Source organism: Panthera pardus, unplaced genomic scaffold (genome assembly GCF_024362965.1).
Source record: "Panthera pardus isolate Hobbes unplaced genomic scaffold, ASM2436296v1 HiC_scaffold_12, whole genome shotgun sequence".
In the NCBI taxonomy this organism is placed as follows: domain Eukaryota; kingdom Metazoa; phylum Chordata; class Mammalia; order Carnivora; family Felidae; genus Panthera; species Panthera pardus.
Genome location: NW_026526677.1, coordinates 6,654,113 through 6,675,136, shown reverse-complemented (window position 1 = coordinate 6,675,136; position 21,024 = coordinate 6,654,113). Strand labels below are relative to the sequence as shown.

Sequence of the window (21,024 nt, the reverse complement as noted above, 5' to 3'; positions counted from 1 at the left end):
GCGAAGGGGCTGAGTTTGACGGGAACTAGGGGTGCAACGGAAAACCTCAGCCCTGCTTGAGCCTGTCAGACGAGACAGCTCAGACAGCCCAGGGCCATGGAGTGTGGAGGTCGGCCTCCGCTTGGAAGGGCTCCCGTGGGCCACCTAGCAGGAGCCTCCGACACTGGGCAGGGGAAGTGGCAGGAAATGCTTACTCAATGAATGCGTGAGGCGGTGGGTGAGGCGACGCCTGCAGATATCTGCCAGGTGGCCTCTCCACCCCCGGAATCAGTGCCCGGATCCCAGACGGCATCTCGTCTACACAGTCTATTCCCGGGCCTCGGGCCAGGCGGTACCCCGGGCCGGGCCAGGGAGTGAGGCTCTGCTTCTGCCCGAGGGCCTGGAGGCTTCACCTCTGTCTGGCCCAGCCTAGAGGTGGTGGAGGGGGAGGGAGACTGGCAAAACCATCCTGCTCCTGACCCCCTCCAGCCCGTACTGTGCCCTGGCCTCGCTCTACCAGGGACGAGGTGGCTGCCGTAGACGGTGCAACGCCCCACTCCGGTTGTGAAGTGCCAAGGCTGGGCTCAAGCCTGACTCAGCACTAGGTCTCCGGCACCGGGCCCAGGCCCTTGGGGACCTGGGTCAGAGCCTTACCTCCAACAAGGCCATGGGGACGGGCTCTGGGCATTTTGCCCAGGTTCAGGCTGAAAGTAGGGGAACTCATCTAAGCCCTAGACCAGGCAGGGTTGGGGGTGGGGGCGACCATTAGTCTCATTCTCTGCTTTCCTCCAACAGAGGCTCATCTATCCCCTCAACACACACACACACACACACACACACACACAGTCACATATACACATACGTTGTGTTCCCACCCACCCCCACCTGCACTCCAACCAATAGCCTGAGGCCAGGAGGACTTGAACAGCCTCCACCCTGCTTCCCCTCACTTGGGTTCTTTAATGTGACCCCAGGCAGGGCAGGGTATGGCAATGACCTCTGACCTCTGAGTGCATGTTATCGCCATCAGGTCGGCACTCTTGTACTGGATTCTGAGGGTCTCGGTAGGCCCGGCTTCCTGGACTCTGAGCCCCTATTTCTGGAACCTACTGATCCCCCAGGCCCTGACAACCAGGGGCTGTTCCAGCTGGTTCTTTTTCCTCCCAACTCTGGGGCCAGATGGACCTTCCTCCCCGAAGCAAGGTGACTGCCCACTCACCCCTCCAGCACCCAGCCTGGCCCCCTTTCTGAGTCACCTCTCTGGCTGCTGCTAATGCACTGTGGGCCCGAGCCAGGATGCAGGCCCTGGGGGTGTGGGGGTGGGGGGCTGGAGGGGACCAAGAACAGTGCCTGTCACACACAACACTCACACACACACATGTACACCCGCCAGTGCACACAGTTCCCCTGCCCTGTGCCTTGGCTTACCCAGGGAGGACACAGAGCCACTTGGGGTTTTAAAACTCTGTTAGGGCCCAGCCCTGTGGGCCCGACAACCACTCCAGCAGATGTAGGAACTTGTCCTGGCCCACCCTGGTGGGCAGCTTGCCAGAGGCCGAAGGCTTTCATCCCATGTCTCTCTCCATCGAGGGGTCACTTCCTGAAGTCCTCTTCTCCAGTCTGCAGGGGTAGGATGGGAGGCCGACTGAGCCAGTACTGGCCTCTGTCCTCTCGCCTGCCCCTGTGACCCTTAGGGGCACGTCTGGGGGCGAGCCTCCCATGCCTGGCCTTCTGGGGTCCTCCCATGCCGGCCCCTCTCCTCTGGTCCTGCCCTGTTCACCTCAAATGCTGTGTCCACAATCTCGTCCAGGACGGATGCCTGGGAGCGGAATTTCTGTTGATGATGTTCCACCCCGGCCACCAGTTGCAGGAAGTGGAACAGGAGTTCTCGCTGCCTGGGGGCGGGAGGGGGGCAGAGGAGAGGCCGAGTTGACCTGCCTGGCAGGGCCCTTTGGGCTGCCAGAGCCCTCCCCCCACTCCAGCTCCTCTTGCTTGACACCCACCAGCCCGCCCTCGCGGCTCTTCTGAGCGTGGCCTTTCGCGGTGCTTCTCTTCCACGAGTAAAAAGCCCCGCGCGTGCCTGTGCCACGGAGGACGCTAACCCTCCCGATTATCCCTCCCTCCCTCCACCCACCCGTCTGCTTGCCCCTCCAACTACCCCATACCTCTCTAGGCACCCACTCACCCATCGACCCATTCATGCCCCCACCTACCCAGCCATCCACTCACTCATCCGACCATCCCAACCTTGTAGTTGCTCACCCGCGCCCCCATCTACCTGCTCGTCCCTGGACCCAGCCACCCACCCCTTCACCGTGTTGTGCAGTCATCCACCTCACAACCCCCCTCCCCAACCATTCATCCAGCCGACTACCCACCCATCAACCCCCTCATCACCCGCCTGTTTTATAAATCCATCCACCAAATGACACTGAAATAAATGAACACTGCCAGGTGCTCTGAGGACACAGAAATGAAGGGGCGCCTGGGTGGCGCAGTCGGTTAAGCGTCCGACTTCAGCCAGGTCACGATCTCGCGGTCCGTGAGTTCGAGCCCCGCGTCAGGCTCTGGGCTGATGGCTCGGAGCCTGGAGCCTGTTTCCGATTCTGTGTCTCCCTCTCTCTCTGCCCCTCCCCCGTTCATGCTCTGTCTCTCTCTGTTCCAAAAAAAAAAAAAAAAACGTTGAAAAAAAAGAAATGAACAAGAAACCCTCCTCGCCCTTAAGAAGCTCAGCCTGTAGCAGAGCCAGGAAAGCAAACCGAGTGTTTACACTCGGGATAAGTGGAAACACAGAGTGCTGAGGGTGCCCGAGGAGGAAAACCCCATCCACTGCCGGGGATCAGAAAAGGCTTCCAGAGGAAGTGCCATGGAGCTGAGTTTGAAAGACACGTGAGGGTTTGCCAGGCTTAGGCAAGGTTCCTGGTCCCCTACCCCAGAAGAACGGGGTTACGCTGGGGGCCAAGGCAGGCCTCAGGGAAGGAGGCTGTAGAGAGTGGATGCCTAAAGGAGGCAAGCGTCTTGTAGGGTCTTAAATGCTGACGATGAAGGAAAAGCCCAAACTACTTTTAACAAAGACCACTAAGAAAGGAAAGAGTAAAACATATGAACAACAACAACACAAACACGAACAGAGAGCACTCGTAGTGGAGGTGGACCAGTGGGGAAGAGTCTGGAGGCCAAGAAACCCCCAAGGAAAGGTGCCAAGGGTCCGCTGTGCCAGGGGCCAAGTTGCTGGAACGTGGAGGGAGGGGCCGGGAGGGCCGGGAGGTGAAGCGAGCCGGATTGGAGCTCAGCTCTCCCAAATCTTGGTCACTTGAGCCTGGCACTGGCAGCCAGAGGACACTCCAGTTAGAGAGGACAGTGTGGGCAAAGGCCCAGATGTGCCAGGGTGGGAGTGGCCGTAAGGCAACGAGGGAGGCTGGCAAAGGCTTGATCACAGAGGGCCTGTTGGGGCTTGACCTCTGATGGTGGGTGAGGAGAGGCTGGAGGCTTCTAGGAGTCAGGCTGCCCTGTCGGCTGGCTTAGAGCCAGACTGGCTGAGGTAGAGGGGGGCCCAGCTTTCAGAGAGAAGGTTCTCTGGGAGCCAGGAAGTGGGAGTCTGTGCCGAGGTCCCCCAGCCAGGAGCACAGCCACAAGTCCCCAGCCGTCCTGGACCAATTGGCCAATTGACTCGACGAGAATGGGGTGTTGACCATCTGCCTCCCAGGCCTTCTCCCAAGCCGCTCCTCGACCCATCCTTCTCATCCCTCCACCTAACCGAGCACTGCTCTCCATGGCCCAGCACAGGTCCTTAGCAATAGGGTTGTCATGGGCGGGCCTAGTCCATGTCATCTTTGGGTCCCTGGAACCCTCGCAGGGCCTGACCCAGAGCAAGGGTCAGGGATGCTCCTTGAGTAAACAGATGAGCAGGATCGCTGTTTCTCTGGGACCTCTCCGATGCCCTGCGCTTGTCCTCAGCCTCGAGGAGCTCTCATGGCCCTCTAGGCACCGCTCGTGGGATTCTCTTGGCGACACAAGATGGCTCTGGGTGAGCAGAAGTCACTTGTGGTCTCCACCTCCACCCGTAGGCTCTACCTGAGCCTTGGCGCTCCACCCCCCCTTCCAGAGAGGTGGACGATGTCCCTTTCCCTGCCAGACCATGGCCGCCCCTCCCTTTGCGCCTCCTTACTTCTCAGTCATGGTCCCAAATTTCTTCTCAATGAACTGCTTCTGTTTGGTATGTTCACTCACCACCTCTTCAGGCTCTGGATATAAAAAAGGGGAACGTCAAGGAGATGCCTGGATCGAGAGGAGGTAGAAGGAACCTTTTGTGTCACAGAGATATTCAAACGGGGCTAAAGGATGGGGCACCTGGGTGGCTCAGTCGGTTAAGCGTCTAACTTGGTCATGATCTCACGGTTAGTGAGTTCAGGCCCTGTGTCGGGCTCTGTGCTGACAGCTCAGAGCCTGGAGCCTGCTTCGGATTCTGTGTCTCCCTCTCTCTCTGTCCCTCCCCTCACTCGTGCTCTCTCTCTCTCTCTCTCTCTCTCAAAAAATAAACATTAAAAAACAAAAATCAAATGGGGCTAAAGGAGTTTTTGTCCATGATGGCCCCAAAGAGATGGCTTCTCCATGCAGAGTGGGTATCAGTTTTGTTTGTTCGTTTGTCTCTCCTTCTGGTGAAAGTCCCCCAGTTTTCCTGAGGAATCACTCCTGTGCCTTTTGGGTCCACACCATCCAGCAGGGGTTGACCCTGTCCCCCTACCTCCAAGGACATGTGACCCAGACCTGGCCAATCAGAACAGCCTATTCTTTTGGCTATAGTGATTGGTTCCAAAATCGTCAGATGATCAAAGAAAAGAAGCCTCATTTCTGGGTCCTTGTTGGAACAGTTGGGAGAAGAGGACCTCTCTGCTGGGCATGCTAGGGATGGCTAATTTGCAAGGATTTGGGGCTAGAGTGGCAGGTGGCCATTTTCCTAACACAAGGGAAGAACCACCCTAAGCACAAAACCACACAGAGGACTACAGAGCAGAGAGGTAGAAGGAGACCAACTCCTGACCAGCATTCGAGTCCTGGATCCAGCCATTCCTGAAAACCCCCACACCCTGAATTTGCTAAGTAATTTGAGCCAATTAATTCCTCTTTTTCCTTAAGCATTTTTGCCCTGAGCGTCTAACCCTGATGGAGGGGGCAGGTGAGGGACCAGGTGACCCCTGGGGATCCTTAGTCCTCTAGTGTTGATGAGCCTAAGAGTGGGATTCTTGGAGCCCAGATTCTAAAGTTCTGAAGATCTTTAAGCAGGAAGCACACCAACTGTCTCAACGTCAATCGTTCAGGAAATCGGCTTTGTAAAAATGAACATGTACAGGAAACTTCAATTTTTACTCTCAATCCACTTTGAGTGAGTCTGGACGAGTGTGTAGGCAGTCAAAACCATCCCATGTAAAACCAACCGCTATAACCTTTATAAGTTATTAGAAGAAATGACTATTTGGCAAATCATAATCTGGCTAATTAGTCATTTCATAAAGGGGGCTTTCAAGAATTGACTATCCGCTTAATTGGCTTTTAGCGGATCGCCTTAGAGCTCTTTGGACCAAAGGTCTAAGCTCTGTAAGTTCTCCCGAGTCTCGGATTCTCAAACTCTGCCACTGAGACCGGAATTCTGTGTCTGACCGTGGAAGGAGGGCCAGCACCTGATTTTCTGAGTTCGGTCAGTGATTCATCCAGTAGATTCTCATGGATCCGGGCTGCCCTCTGGGAAGAAAAGGCTTTTGTCCTGCCAGAGTCCCCTGTTTGCCTTTTTCTGGAACACCCTCCACCCTTCCCTCCAGCCTCTGTGCCCACCCCTTCTGGCTTCCCTCACCGGCCCACCTGCCCCACCGCACTCAGTACCTCCTGCTTTACTCTCTCCAGGCCTTTGAGCAGAGCCATCTGGAAGTTATCCACCAGGACGGCGATCACCAGGCTGGGGATGGTGGGGGTGGGCAGTGGGGGTGGGTACTCTCAAGGAGGAGGCTGTAGGAGAGGCCCTGCAACCCTCCTCCGGGTTCGTTGGGGCACAACCGAGGGGAGATGGCTGGAGAGGCTGGGCAGGGGTGCCCCAAGGTAGGTGGGGAACGGGGGTGAAGCTGGGGAGCAAAGTAGGGGTGGAGTCCTTACTTGAGGAAGATGAAGTATTGGATGATGATGTAAATCATGAGAATAGGGATGATGTACCAGGCGCCTGGGAGAGAGGGCGTCGTTCGAGCTGTGAGTTCCTTGACGGCCCTCCCTACACCCCTGCCAGCATCAGAAGCCCCACTTCGCATACGGGGTAACGGAGCCCTTGGGGTCTGCCCTCCCAAGCCAAGCCCCTGCCCTGCACCCAGCCTGGGGCCTGTCCCACCCTGGGCCCGGCTGTCCAGGTAGATGAGGGACCAGTCGTCCAGGGTGAGCATGGTGAAGAGAGTGAAGACGGTGGTGAAGATGTTCTGGAAGCGCTTGGGGTCAGATTGACGGAACAGAGCCCGGAGCACCACAGAGAAGAGGACTGGCTGTTCAGGGCCAAACCAGGCTCACAGGGTCCCGCCCCCCCCCCCTCCCCCCCCCCCCCACACCGCTACAAACCCTTCCACCGCAGCACCTCGGGCTCCCACCCCAGCCCCCACAGCATAGGATACAGAGGCAGGTAAACATGAGGCTAAGGATGGCGGTGATGGACGGCAAGGACCGGACCAGAGTCCCGGTCACTTCCTGGAGGCTGGTCAAGAAGCTGTGGGCAGAAGTTGAGAGCGAGGCCGAATGCAGGAGCAGGGGTGGGGATCTGTGCCCGGCAGCCGGAAACTGCAAGTGCGGGCAGGAGGTCCCCGTTTTGCCCGGGGCTTGGGACAGTCCAGCCCTCTCTGGAAAATGATTGGTCTGAGCAGACGGCAGGAGGCTTATCAGAAGTGGGCTGGAGCCCCCATCCCTTAAACAGGTCGCAGGAGACACGCTGGTTGCCCGGGCCCGTGTCCCCATCTCCTGCGCAGTCCCCACACCGGGGTGGGCAACCATGGCCCAGCTGACCTGAGCCTCCGCAGGACCCGGATGGCCCTCAGGGCCCGCAGGCTCTTGAAGACCTTGAAGATCCGGAAGACGCTTTGGTGGTAGACGAAGGAGAAGGAGTTGAACTGCAAGAGCATGAAGTCCAGCATAGCCATGATCATGATGAAGAAGTCTGAGGGCACAGCGGGGGGCTGGGTGTCACTGACTCCTGCCCAGGCAACTGGCTCCCAGACCCCCTGTCCTCCCGACACCAACGCCCTCCGCTTTCGTCCTCAGCCTCCTCTAGCAGTCCCGTGGCTCCCTCCACACACACACACAGACACACACACCATCCTCACTCACCCAGAATGTTCCAGGAGTCAGAAAAATACTTGAGGCCTAGAGCAATGATCTTGAGCACAGCTTCCACTACGTAGATGCAGAGGAAAATGGAGTCCAAGGCCATGAAGTACCACTCTGCACGGACACAAGCGGCTCACTCGGGGCCACCCCCAGCAACCTTAGCCCCTCTCCCCTCCTCCCCTCTGGAACCTCACACAGCCCTGCAGGGAGCACCCGGCTCTGCCCTGATGGCTGTGTGTCTTCACTGCTCTGTGCCTCAGTTTTCTTGTCTGTAAAGCAGTGATAACACCATCCCTGGCCTGACCCCCTGAACTCAGGACTGATCTCCTGAATTCAGGAAACTTCTAGAAGCTTCTACCTGTCAGTCAGTCTTACCTTTTAGAGACTAAGGAAGGAACTGCTGGAACCGAAAAAAGAAACATTTGAGAAAGACTGCCGGCACAGAATCCGAGAGTTGCCAGAAAGTTCCTCTCAGCCTCATTATAATGTTAAAATCCTCCTCTGAATATTCATCCCCAGCCCCAGTAAAAGGAGTCTGCTTTCCCTTGTTAGGGGAATCACAGCTTTAGAAAGTATTTCCCTTGGGGCCTCCTGGGTGGCTCAGGTCAGGATCTCACGGTGGTTGGTGGGTTTGAGCCCCGCATCGGGCTCTGTGCTGACGGCTCGGAGCCTGGAGCCTGCTTCAGATTCTGTGCCTCCCTCTCTCTATGTCCTTCCCCCGCTCACGCTGTCTCTCTCTCTCTCTCTCTCTGTCTCTCAAAAAAGGAATAAATGTTAAAAAAAGAAAAGAAAAGAAAGTATTCCCCTTGATGTCCTTATTTCTACAGATAAAGATGACCTTGTGAGTTAACTCAACCTGGTGTAGTCTGCCTGTAACTCACCAAGCAGCAGACCCACCTTGGTCCGGTGACGACACCGGTCTGTCTCGTAGCATTTTTGTGAATATTACATTCATTTCACACCGTAAGAATAAGAATGCAGCCACCTTTATTCTCTCTTTAGTTAATGTGTGCTGTGGCAGGGCTTTCTTTCACCTTGCTACCAGGAGTCCTAGGGCCCACCTTCCCCAGTTTTCCACCCTCACCCTTCCACAGCATTCCAGGGTCTCCGGGCCCTTCTGGGCGACCTGGGTTCCACCAGCTGCCCCGCAAAGCGGCGTGTTTAGGGTTGGCGCGCCACCTGGTGTCTGTATCACGAACAGCACGTCCTCCAGTTTTGCGGGCCTGTCTGTGGCTGACTGGTTGACCTCAGCAAAATCTCTGAGGCTCATCTTGAATACTGGGCAATGTTGTCGACTTCCCACGGGTCAGAATCAAATGAGCTAAGTTACATAAACCGCCCGACACTAGATTAGGCCCACAGGAGGCCTGGAACAAGATCTATGGCCGGCTCCATGTGAAAGGGGAGTCCCCAACTCTTACCACCCCGGACCTCGACTTCGGCAAAAGTCTGGGCCACAAGCATGATAGTGTTGAGGCTGACGACGAGGAAGATGAAGGCTTCAAAGGGTAAGGACTCAGTCAGGTTCCTAAGCATTCCCCGGAGGCGCTGAGTGAGGTGGCTTAATTTTTCCCACAGCCTGTGGAAGAGATCCACGGTGTGCAGCTTCTTGTGGGCCCGCTGAGTTCTGGCGGCTGTAAGGGGGACAGAAAGTCAAGTCTGTGTTGGAGGAGGAGGCGTACTCCCAGACTGACTTGGGGTTCGTCTTCATGCCTGCCTGCTTGCCTACCATTCACTCGCTGAAGTGCCCATAGACTAGGCCTGTGCTGGTCCTGCGGCCACCGTCCTGACCCCTTCCGTGGCAGATGCCGGCCTGTTTGGGATTTGTGGTCTACTCAGGCTGATCTTGCAGGCTCATGCTTCTACACCTCCAGGCCTTTCTCTACCCACATGGCAACTTAAGCACGGAAAACCCCATTCTCGTCCCTAACCCATCGTCTGGGTAAACTCTCCCTCTCCCTCCGAGATCCTGCTGGAACGTCCCCTCCTTTTAGCTGCCTTCCCTGCTGCTGTCCAGTTAGGTACCTGCCCCTCTCTGCTTGTTTGTGAGGCTGTTGCTCTGTTTACTGAACCATTAGAGGCCAAGCTTGGGGGACTGTGAATTAATAGCTAAGGTCCCTCCTGCCCTCAAGACCCTCATTCAGACACTGGTTCCCAATCTCTGTCAAGATGCTCATGGTTGAGTGGGGGCAAATGTGGACAAATAGAATCCACAGTGGTAACTGCCCTGATATGGTGGGCTAGTCTAGGATTGGTTGTCTAAGTGACCACCCCCCGTCTTGGAGCCCCTTGAGGGCAGGATTTTTTTTCTCTGTGCTTCCAGGGCCCAGGCAGGCCAGGCACCCGTACGAGACAAGAAGAAATGTTCAATCAGTGAGTGTACATATGCAAGGCAATGACTGGATGAACAAGTAGCAGATGGCCTAAAGAGGTGTGTCGTTCAAGGAACAAAAGATGGATGATGGACAGCCAGGTGAGCGGATAGCCAATGGAATATGCGTGCAGGTTAGAGTCATGCCTCATGATCTGCCGAAGGTCAGTGCAGGGCCCGAGTCAGGCCTGAAATCTGGGCCAGGCAGTGGGAGTTGGGGCTGCGGGGAGCAGCGACTCACTTTTACGCTTCTGAAATTGCTCATCTTCTTCGGACCTGGTTTCCAAGGAAGTTGTAGAGGAGGAATCCTGAGGATGGACTTTGTTGGATATCTGGGATGCACATGAGTACACTACACTGAGGGAACGTCTCAAGCTGAAGGTTGAGTGCTGTATTTGTGCCATGCTGGGGTGGAGGGCTATTACGCCAGAATGGAGAGACCGTCTGGCCACACTGTGAGGCCTGTGTGGGCCAAAGACTTGGGAGCTACCATGATGGTGCTCCCCATAGCGGTGATCACCAGGGAGATGATCATGACGACGTACAGCATGGTGGTGCTTGCCATGGTGATGCTCCTTGTGGTGGTCCTCACCATGGTGGCACTCTGCATGATGGCCATGGTGGCATTTGCTATGGTGGCCATGGTGGTGCTCACTGGGGTGTCTGCCGGAGCGAGGTATGCGATCCTGGTGGGACCCCGCATAGGAATGGTGGGAATAGGTCTCTCCGTGATGAAGAGGCCCTCTGTGGTGGTGGACTTCAAGATGGTGCTTACCATGCTGATGGACCTCACTGTGATGGTGAGAGCCACCATAGGGGTTGGAATCCTTACGGTGGTAAGGCTCACCTTGGTGATGGAGCCCACTATGGTGGGAAACTTCGCCATAGTGGTGAGATCCACCATGGTGGTGGGACCCCCTATGGTGGTGAGACTGCCCATCATGGTGGTAGGAATCACCACGGTGGTGGGGCCTATCATGATATCTCCTGCTACCATGGTGGTAATCACCATAAACAGTGCCGTGAGAAGGAGCCAGGGCAAGGGATGTGGAGTGGTGGGCTCCACCATGATGGTGGGCCTCACCATGGTGGTAGGAGTGGTGGGGGTGGTGGGAATTGCCAGAATCGTGAGAGGAGGCATTGTCATGAGAGTCTGGATATTCACCAAGGTGGTGAGATCCACTATGATGGTGGGATATGCCATAATGCTGGGATGTGCCATGATGGCGGGACTTGTCGTGATGGTGGGACCTACTGTGATGGGAGAACCCATCATGATGGTGGGACTCACCGTGGTGGTGGGACTCACCATGGTGGTGGGACCCCATGTGATGGGAGGACCCATGATGATGGTGGACTATGCCTTGATGGTGGGACCCGCCATGGTGGTGGGACCCACTGTAGTGGTGGGACTCACCATAGTGGTGGGACCCACCGTGGTAATGAGACCCACGATGGTGGTGGACTCCACTATGGCCTGGTCTGTGCTGTGGCGTTGGTGAGTTGGGGTGAGATAACACATCCAAATTATTGGTGTCTGCCTCATTTTGAGCTGTTTTAGCCAATGAGTGTTGATCCATGACTATGCTGGGACCTCTGGAACGAGGAGAGCTCAAGATGTGGGCCAAAAGACTCCTTCCTGAATTGTTCCTCCCACCTAAGCTGTGGCACTGGGGTTTCTAGGAAAGCCCGAGTCTTCTCATGGAATTCTCCCTTTATGATGTCACCAGCAAGCCCCTTCCCAGGTCTAATTCCAAAATGCCTCCTCCTCAACATTATAGTTCAGAATCAAGGATCATTGTGTCTAGTCTTTTCATTGTAAAATGAGGAAACTGAGGTCAAGAAAAGGGAAGGGGTTATTTCCATAGGGTCAGCTGGGAAGATGGCAGAATAGGAGGTCCCTAGGCTCACCTCATGATAAAGGTACAACTAAATAACACTCACATCAGGGTAAATAACCCAGAAAACAAGCTGAAGCCTGGAAGAACAAACTCACAACTAAAGGTAGAGAAGAGGCCACATCAAAGAAGTTAGGAAGGATGAAGACACGATTTGAGAGTGAAACAGACCATAGCCATCAATGGTGGGGAAACAACCAGTGGTGCAGAGAAGGGTGAAAACAGACTTTCACACCAGGGAGCCCATGAACAGAGAGCATGAATCCCCATGATATTTGTCCTTGAAAGCAAGAGGTGCCAAATTTCATGAGTTCTTACAACAATTGGGACTAAAAGCCTGGAAGTTTTGGGTGTTTGTTTGTTTGTTTGTTTTGGTGTTTGTTTGTTTTTAGAGAGGGAGAGAGAGAACACCAGTGGGGGAGAGGGGCAGAGGGAGAGTGTGGAGTTATTTCTAGAATGTATTGTAAGTCCTAGAGGGTGAATGGGGCAATAACTGAAACATCAGCAATGTCTCAAGGCTGTCAAATGTGATAACATTATGAGATACAGAGCCCCTTGATCCCCCCAGAGGACAGTTAAGATACAAAACCCGTTGTAACTCCCTGACACTCCTTGAAACTACACCCACTCCCTGAATGTCTTCATGTAGTCAGCAGGTGCATGTCTGGTTTATGTCTAAAGATCCTTTGTGTTCTCTTTCCATGCTTTGATATGCTTTGATACTTATATCTAATGAAAACATGAAATAAAGGCTATGCGTAGACCCCAGACCCCAGCTGCTGCTGCTCTCTCACAGAGGTAGTCCTGCACATCTGCTCAATCTGGTGTCTGAGAACTTCTTCTTCAGTGCATGGCCACAGAAGGGAGGAGAGGGAGGAGAGAGAGAGAGAGAGAGAGAGAGAGAGAGAGAGAGAGAGAATCCTAAGTAGGTTCTACTCTCAGTACAGAGCCTGATGCAGGGCTCAGTCCCATGACCCTGGGATCATGACCTGAGCCAAAATCAAGAATCAGAAGCTCAACCAACTGAGCCATCCAAACACCCCAAATCTAGAATTTTAAAAATCAGCAGGCTCTGCTCTGGGAGAACCTGGAGGGCATTAGGAAGTGGAGTCCCTGCCCTTAAAGAGACAGCACGACAAACAGTCCATGCAGGTACAGAAGCTTGAAAAAGTACCAGTGGTTGGGGGGCAGATGGGAGGGAGAGTGATTTGCTCACTTCAGAGCATGACCCAGAGACACAGGGATCACAGGGAGACCCCTCCAGGAACAAGGGGGCTGGCAGGTGTAATTTCCCTCTCCCAACTCCTCGGCATAAACAACAGACACCTGTGGGAACCAGCACAGCCAACACTCACTACCTACATTGCTTATACCAAGCCCCACCCCCTCACACTTTGGTGAATCTGCCCTTCCCAGATACACTGACCTTAATGCTCCTGATGTGTGCCCCATTCCCCAGGAGACCAGTGCAAACCCCACCAATACCTCATCTCCCTACCTGCACATTTTTTTTTGGACCTTGGGTCCAGTCACAGCAGGGGAACTTTTCATTTTGCAAGCAGACCACTTCACACCTTGTTAAAACGTGCCCCACTCCTGCTGGAGACCAAACACTACCAATAATAGGCAAAGAGAACCTGTGCAGACAACTGAACTGAGGGGAAAAGAGGCCAGGACTCAATAAGCAGAGCACACACAACACACATAAGAGATCCTACTCCCTGAAGCTCCAAGCCCTAGGGAATGGGACACTCCACTTGCAGGGCACTACAGACCTTTTCTTCAGAAGGCTATTACTGTTAAAGGCAAGAGAAGTAGCAGAGTTTCCTTACACACAGAAACAGACACAGAGAGTTATACAAAACAAGGAGACAGAGAAATGTGTTCCAAATGAAGGAACAGGACCAAATCACAGCTAGAGACCTAAACAAAAAGGATATAAGTAATATACCTGATAGAGAATTTAAAGTAATGATCATAAAGATACTTACTGCACTTGAGAAAAGAGTGGAGGACATCAGTAAGACCCTTAACACAGAGATAAAAAAGAAGCAATCAGAGATCAAGAACACAATAAATGAAATTAAAAATACACTTGATGGAATAAATAGCAGACTAGATGAAGCAGAGGAATGAATTGGTGACCTGGATGGCAGAGTCAAGGAAAGTAGCCAAGCTGAGCAAAGGAGAGGAAGGAAAATTATGCAAATTGAGAATAGTCTTAGGGAACTTAGTGACTCCATCAAGGGTATCAAGGGTAATAACATTTGCATTATAGGGATCTCATAAGAAGAAGAGAGAAAAGGGGGCAGAAATAGCTGAAAATTTCCCTAATCTGGGGAAGGAAACAGATAGCCAGATCCAGGAGGCACAGATATCACCCCAAAATTCAACCAAGGAGGTCCACACCAAGACACATAGTAATTAAAATGGTGAAAGTAGTGATAAAGAAAAAAAAATTTTAAGCAGTAAAAGACATGAAGACAGTTACACACTAGGGAAACCCCATCACTAGCAGTAGATTTTTCAGCAGAAACTTTGCAGGCCAGAAGGGAGTGACATGATATATTCAAAGTACTGAAAGGGAAAAATCTTCAGCCAAGAATACTCTATCCAGAAAAGCTATCAATTAGAACAGAAGGAGAGATAAAGGGTTTCTCAGACAAACGTAAACTAAAGGAATTCATGACCACTAAACCAGCCCTACAAAAAAACACAAACAAACATATAAGCAGTGAAAATAAGTATTTCTGTAAAAATCAGTCAAGGGATCCATAAAAAAATGAGGGGGGGGATGTAAAATATGATACTATATACCTAAAATGTGGTGGGGAGAGGAGTAAAGGATGGGTTCAAACTTAAGTGACAATCAACTGAATATGGACTGGTATATGCAGAAGATAGTTATATACCAAAAGGTAACCACAAATCAAAAAACCAGTAGTTGTTATACAAAGAATGAAGAGAAAGGAATCCAAGTATATCACTAAAGAAAGTCAACAAACCATGAAAGAGAGCAGGAAGGATCAGAAAAAATCTATAGAAACAGCCATAAAACAAGTAAGAAAATGGCAATAAATACATATCTATCAATAATTACTTGGAATGTAAATGGACTAAATGCTCCAAACAAAAGACATAGGGTGATTTATAAAAAAAGACATAGGATGACAGTGGATAAAAAAACAAGACCTATCTATGTGCTGCTTACAAGAGACTCATTTCACACCAAAAGACGCTTGCAGATTGGAGGCAAGGGATGGAGGGGCAGCTCAGTTGGAAGAGCTTGATCTTGAAGATGCACCTCTTGATCTTGAAGTTGTGGATTTGAGCCCCACATGGGGTATAAAGATTACTTAAAAATAGAAGCTTTAAAAAAAAAAGAAAGAAAGAAAGTGAAGGGATGGAGAAACATTTATCATGCAAATGGATATCAAAAGAAAGTTGAAGTAACAATACTTACATTGGACCAAAGAGATTTTAAAACAAAGACCGTGACAAGAGACAAAGAAGGACACTATATAATAATAAAGAGGACAATCCAACAAAAGGATATAAAACTGTAAATATTTATGCACCCAGTGGAAGCACCTAAATACATAAAACAGTTAATAACAGGGACGTCTGGGTGGCTCAGTTGGTTAAGCCTCTGACTTTGGCTCAGGCCATGATCTCATGGCTGGTGGGTTTGAATCCTGTGTCAGGCTCAGTGCTTGACAGCTCAGGGCCTGGAACCTGTTTTGGTTTCTGTGTCTCCCTCTCTCTCTGCCCCTCCCCTGCTCACAGTCTGTCTCTCTTTCTCTCTAAGATAAATAAACATTAAAAAATAAATAAAAGAAACAGTTAATAACAAACACAAAGGAAATAATTGACAGTAATACAATAATAGTAGGACACTTTAACACCCCACTTATATTTAAATTCTTTTTTTTTTATTTAAAAAATTTTTTTTCAACGTTTTTTATTTATTTTTTTTTGGGAAAGAGAGAGACAGAGCATGAACGGGGGAGGGGCAGAGAGAGAGGGAGACACAGAATCAGAAACAGGCTCCAGGCTCCGAGCCATCAGCCCAGAGCCTGACGCGGGGCTTGAACTCACGGACTGCGAGATCGTGACCTGGCTGAAGTCGGACGCTTAACCAACTGTGCCACCCAGGCGCCCCGAATTCTTTTTAATGTTTTATTTACTTTTGAGAGAGAGAGAGACAGAGAGATACAGAGTGTGAGTGGGGGAGAGGCAGAGAGATGGAGACACAGAATCCAAAGCAGACTCCAGGCCCTGAGGAGTCAGCACAGAGCCCGATGTGGGGTTCAAACCCACAAACCACGAGATCATGACCTGAGCTGAAGTTGGACACTTAACTGACTGAGCCACCCAGGTTCCCTAACACCTCACTTATATTGATGGATAGATCATCCAAACAGAAAATCAACAAGGAAACAATGGCTTTGAATGACACACTAGATCAGATGAATTTTACAGACATATTTAGGACATTCCATCATAAAACAGCAGAATAGACATTATTTTCAAGTGCACATGGAACATCCTTGAGAATAGATCACATATTAGGCCACAAAACAAGTGTCAACAAACGCAAAAAAAAATTGAAGTCATATCATGTATCTTTTCTGACCACAAACTATGAAACTAGAAATCAACTACAGGAAAAAAAATCTAGAAAGACCACAAATAACCTAGAGATAAATAACATGCTAATAAACCATGAATGTATCAGCCGAGAAATCAAAAAATAAATAAAAGGGACACCTGGGTGGCTCAGTTGGTTGAGCATCTGACTCTGGATTTCAGCTCACATCATGATTTCACAGTTTGTGAGTTTGAGCCCCAGGTTGGTCTCTACGCTGACAGTGCAGTCTGCGTGAGATTCTCTCTGTCTCTCTGCCCCTTCCCTGCTCATTCTCTCTTTCTTTCAAAATAAATAAACATAAAAAAAAGAAACAAAAATACATAGAGGGGCACCTAGCTGGCTCAATCAAAAGAGTGTATGACTCTTGATCTCAAAGTTGTGAGTTTGAGCCCCATGTTAGGTGTAGAGATTACTAAAACGAAAGAAAGAAACTAAAAAATAATACATGGAAACAAATGGAAATGAAAACACAATGGTCCAAAATCTTTGGGATGCAGCAAAAGTGTTTCTAAGAGGGAAAGTGTTTCTAAGAGGGTGTAGAGGGTAGCACTACAGGTCTACCTCAAGAAGCAAGAAAAATCTCAAGTAACCAAACCTTACACCTAAAGGAGCTAGGAGAGAAGGACAAACAAAATCCAAACCCAGCAAAAGGAAGGAAATAATAAATGATATAGAAACTAAAAACAAAACAAAACAATAGAACATCAATGAAACCAGGAACTGGTTCTTTGAAAAGATCAACACAATTGATAAACTTCTAGCTAGAGAGAGAAAGAGAGATAGAGAGAGAGAAAGGGAAAAAGAGGGGACCCAAATAAACAAAATCATTAATGAAAAAGGAGAAATAACAACCAACACCACAAAAATACAAACAATTGTAACAGAATATTACGGAAACCTACATGTCAACAAATTGGACAACTTAAAAGAAATGGATAAATTCCGAGAAACGTTAACCTACCTAAACTAAAGCAAGAAGAAATAGAAAATTTGAACACATCAATTACCAGCAATGAAATTGAAGCAGAATAATAATAATAATAATAATAATAATAATAAAAACTCCCCCAAAACAAAAGTCCAGGAGCAGACAGCTTCACAGACAAATTTTACCAAACATTTAAAGAAGAGTTAATACCTATTCTTCTCAAATTATTCCAAAAAATAGAAGAGGAAGGAACACTTCTGAATTCATTCCATGAGGTATTCTGACACCAAAACCAGATAAAGACACCAGACACACACACACACAAAAGAGAGCTACAGGATGCCAATATCTCTGATGAGTATAGATGCAAATATCTTCAACACAGTATTAGCAAACCAAATCCAACAATATATTTTTTAAATGTTTATTTATTTTTTTTGAGAGAGACAGGAAGACAGAATGCTAGTGGAGGAGAGGCAGAGAGAGAGGGAGACACAGAATCCGAAGGAGTTTCTAGACTCTTAGATGTCAACATAGAGTCCATCACAGGGCTCGAAGTCATGAATTGTGAGATCATGACCTGAACCGAAGTCAGATGCTCAACTGACTGAACCACCCAGGCACCCGACAAACAACATATTTTTAAAAAGTGTACACAACAATCAAGTGGGGTTTATTCCCAGGATGCAAGGGTGATTCAATATTTACAAAACAACGTGATATGTCACATCAATAAGAGAAAGGATTAAACACCATATGATCATTTCAATAGATGCAGAAAAACCATTTGGCAAAGTACAACATTCATTCATGATAAAAACCTGCAGGGGCGCCTGGGTGGCTCAGTCGGTTAAATGTCTGAATTCAGCTCAGGTCATGATCTCACAGTTTGTGAGTTCGAGCCCCATGTCGGGCTCTGTGCTGACAGCTCAGAGCCTGGAGCCTTCTTCGGATTCTGCATCTCCCTCTCTCTCTGCCTCTCCCCTGCTCATGTTCTGTCTCTCTCTCTCTCTCTCTCTCTGTCAAAAATAAGTAAACATTAAAAAAAATTTTTTTTAAACCCTGCAAAGTAGGTTTTGAGGAAACATACCAAACGTAATAAAGTCCTTCTATGAAAAACCCACAGCCAACGTCATATTCAATGGTGAAAAACTAAAAGCTTTCCTCCTAAGGTCAGGAACAAGACAAGGATGCACACTCTCATCACTTTTATTCCACATAGTAGTAGAAGTCCAAGCCACAGTGATCAGGCAACTAAAAGAAATACAAGGCATCCAAGTTGGTAAGGAAGAAGTAAAACTCTATATGCAAATGACATATCATATGTAGAAAATCCTAAAAACTCCATCAAAAAATACTAGAACTGATAAATGAATGCATTAAGTCACAGGATTCAAAATCAATATACAGAAATCTGTTGCATTCCTATATACCAATTATGAAGCAGCAGAAAGTGAAATCAAGAAAACAATCCCATTTACAATTGCACTGAGAACAATAAAATATCTAGGAATAAACTTAACCAAAGAGGTGAAAGACCTGTACTCTGAAAACTATAAAACACTGATGAAAGAACTTCAAGAAATTTCAAAGAAATGAAAAGACATTCCACACTCATGGGTTAGAAGAACAAATATTGTTAAAATGTCTACTACCCAAAGCAATCTAGATTTAATGCAATCCCTATCAAAATACCAACAGCATTTTTCACAGAACTGGATGAAATAATCCTAAAATTTGTATGGAACCACAAAGATCCTGAAAAGCCAAAGCAGTCTTCAGAAAGAAAAACAAAACTGGAGGTATCACAATTTCACATTTCAAGTTATATTACAAAGTAGTAGTAATTAAAACTATGGAACTGGCACGGAAATAGACACGTAATAAATGGAATAGAATAGAAAACTCAGAAAGAAACCCACAGTTATAGGTCAATTAATCTTCAACCAATGAGGAATGAATATATGATGGGGAAAATACAGTCTTTTCAACCAATGGTGTTGGGGCTGGACCTCGGCACAGCAACATGTGAAAGAATGAAACTACATACACAAAAATAAAGTCAAAATGAATTAAACACCTAAATTTGAGGACTGAAACCATAAAAATCCTTGAAGAGAGCACAGGCAGTAATTTCTTTGACCTCAACCATAGCAACATTTTTCTAGATGTGTCTCCCGAGGCAAAGGAAATAAAAGTAAAAATAAACTATTGGGAATACATCAGAATAAAAAATTTCTGCATAGCGGAGGAAACAATCAACAAAACTAAAAGACAACCCACCGAATGGGAGATATTTGCAAATGACAGACCTAATAAAGGGTTAGTATCCAAAATATAGAAATAACTGAGACAGCTCAACACCCAAAAAACAAGCAATCAATTAAAAAATGGGCAGAAGACATGAACAGACATTGAGACACACAGATGGCCAACAGACACATGAAAAGATGCTCAACATCACTCATCATCAGAGAAATGCAAGTCAAAACCTCATACCTGTTAGAATAAGATATCACCTCACACCTGTCAGAATGGCTAAAATAAGAAACACGTGTTGTGCTGGAGTCCAGCACCAGCAGGTCCAGGGGTTCCCGAAGGAAGAACAGCGTCGGTGAAAATAAAACAAAACTAAAATACAAAACTAAAACTAAGATAAAAATGGACACAGACAACAGCAGTGTGTTGAACTGGCCGATTTATTGCAGTAAACGTGGGATTAGATATGCTAGTGATTTCCTTGGAGCATATGTCATCTATGTTTTTCTAACATTACCTAATTTTGAAAATGGTCCTATGTGTAAACAACATTTAAGAAATAACATGGCGATTTTCCCCTAACTTTCCCGCATACCCTTTGATTATAGATTAATTTCTTACATTATTCCATTATGCATCTGCGTTCATCTATAATCTACAAAGCATTTGCTTTGCTGTTCTCGTGAAAGACCCTCCATTTCTCAACACCTCAAGTGGAAGAGTTACAGGGACATGACCTCCTAACCACATGAGGCCAGAAGAACAATGTGTTTGCCTCCGTCCGAGGTGCCAGAAAGGGGCTGAAAAAGCCTTAGAAACCCATGCCTCATACATTCTCAGAGAGACAATGCACCTAGGAGGCAATGAACTGACTAGGTTCAGTCATCATCTGGAATGCCTCCGGGGGGCTAGGTGGGCCTAGGGGTTGAAGTCACCTGTGCCCAGAGATACACTCCTTAGTTGCCAGAGTGGGGCTTTCAAACCCATATGTCTCTTCTTTACAGGCCCTCTTTGCTGGCAAAGGTATGAGGCTATCCTTCCTGTAAGCAGAGGAGTCTCCATAGGGGATGGCAAGGGCTAAATGTAAGGCCGCACAATTTCTTGCAGAACCTTACTTTCTTCCCTAATGGTTCTTTTCCCAGGGGGCCTGCCGGGGGCAATTCCCCAATAGACAGTACCACAGGTAGTCTTAAGGCCGAATTACCTAAAAGCAGGAGTACAAGAAGCTTCACTGTCGGAGGGCCACCCTGCAGTCACCAATCCGTCCACAGCCCAGGCCTTGCCACTCAGGCTGGGATAGCTCGGCTTCCAGCAGTGTTGGTTAGGATGTGGAGAAAAAGAAGCCCTCATGCACTCTTGGTGGGCATGCAAACTGGTACAGTCACTATGGAAAACAGTATGGGAAGAAGTTCCTCAAAAAATTAAAAATAGAACTACCCTATGACCCAGTAATTGCAGTACTGGGTATTCACCCCCAAAATACAAAAGCATTAATTAAAAAGGATTCCTACATCCCTATATTTATTGCAGCATTATGTACAATGGTCAAACTACGGAAGCAACCCAGTGTCCATTGACAGATGAATGG

At 48.9% G+C, this 21,024-nt stretch overlaps 1 protein-coding gene across 1 annotated transcript; it reads right to left on the bottom strand.

The window, feature by feature from the left end:
- Positions 1 to 1,436: 1,436 nt before the first annotated feature.
- On the bottom strand, positions 1,437 to 11,374 carry CATSPER1 (cation channel sperm associated 1). Its single transcript, XM_019415037.2, has 12 exons — positions 9,942 to 11,374; positions 8,751 to 8,963; positions 7,330 to 7,443; positions 7,009 to 7,159; positions 6,624 to 6,715; positions 6,350 to 6,493; positions 6,124 to 6,187; positions 5,857 to 5,929; positions 5,658 to 5,718; positions 4,148 to 4,223; positions 1,760 to 1,874; positions 1,437 to 1,599 (listed from the first exon to the last, which is right to left on the bottom strand). Exons 1-12 carry the CDS (start codon positions 11,278 to 11,280, stop codon positions 1,573 to 1,575), a joined length of 2,469 nt encoding a protein of 822 aa, XP_019270582.2. The 5' UTR covers positions 11,281 to 11,374; the 3' UTR covers positions 1,437 to 1,572.
- Positions 11,375 to 21,024: the final 9,650 nt, after the last annotated feature.

Coding starts and splice junctions, on each gene's coding strand:
- CATSPER1 (XM_019415037.2), bottom strand. CDS start 11,280: ATGGATCAACACTCATTGGCTAAAACAGCTCAAAATGAGGCAGACACC. Junction 6,494..6,623: donor CCTCATGTTTACCTGCCTCT/GTATCCTATGCT, acceptor CTGAACAGCCAG/TCCTCTTCTCTGTGGTGCTC. Junction 4,224..5,657: donor GACCGAACTCAGAAAATCAG/GTGCTGGCCCTC, acceptor TTTTATATCCAG/AGCCTGAAGAGGTGGTGAGT.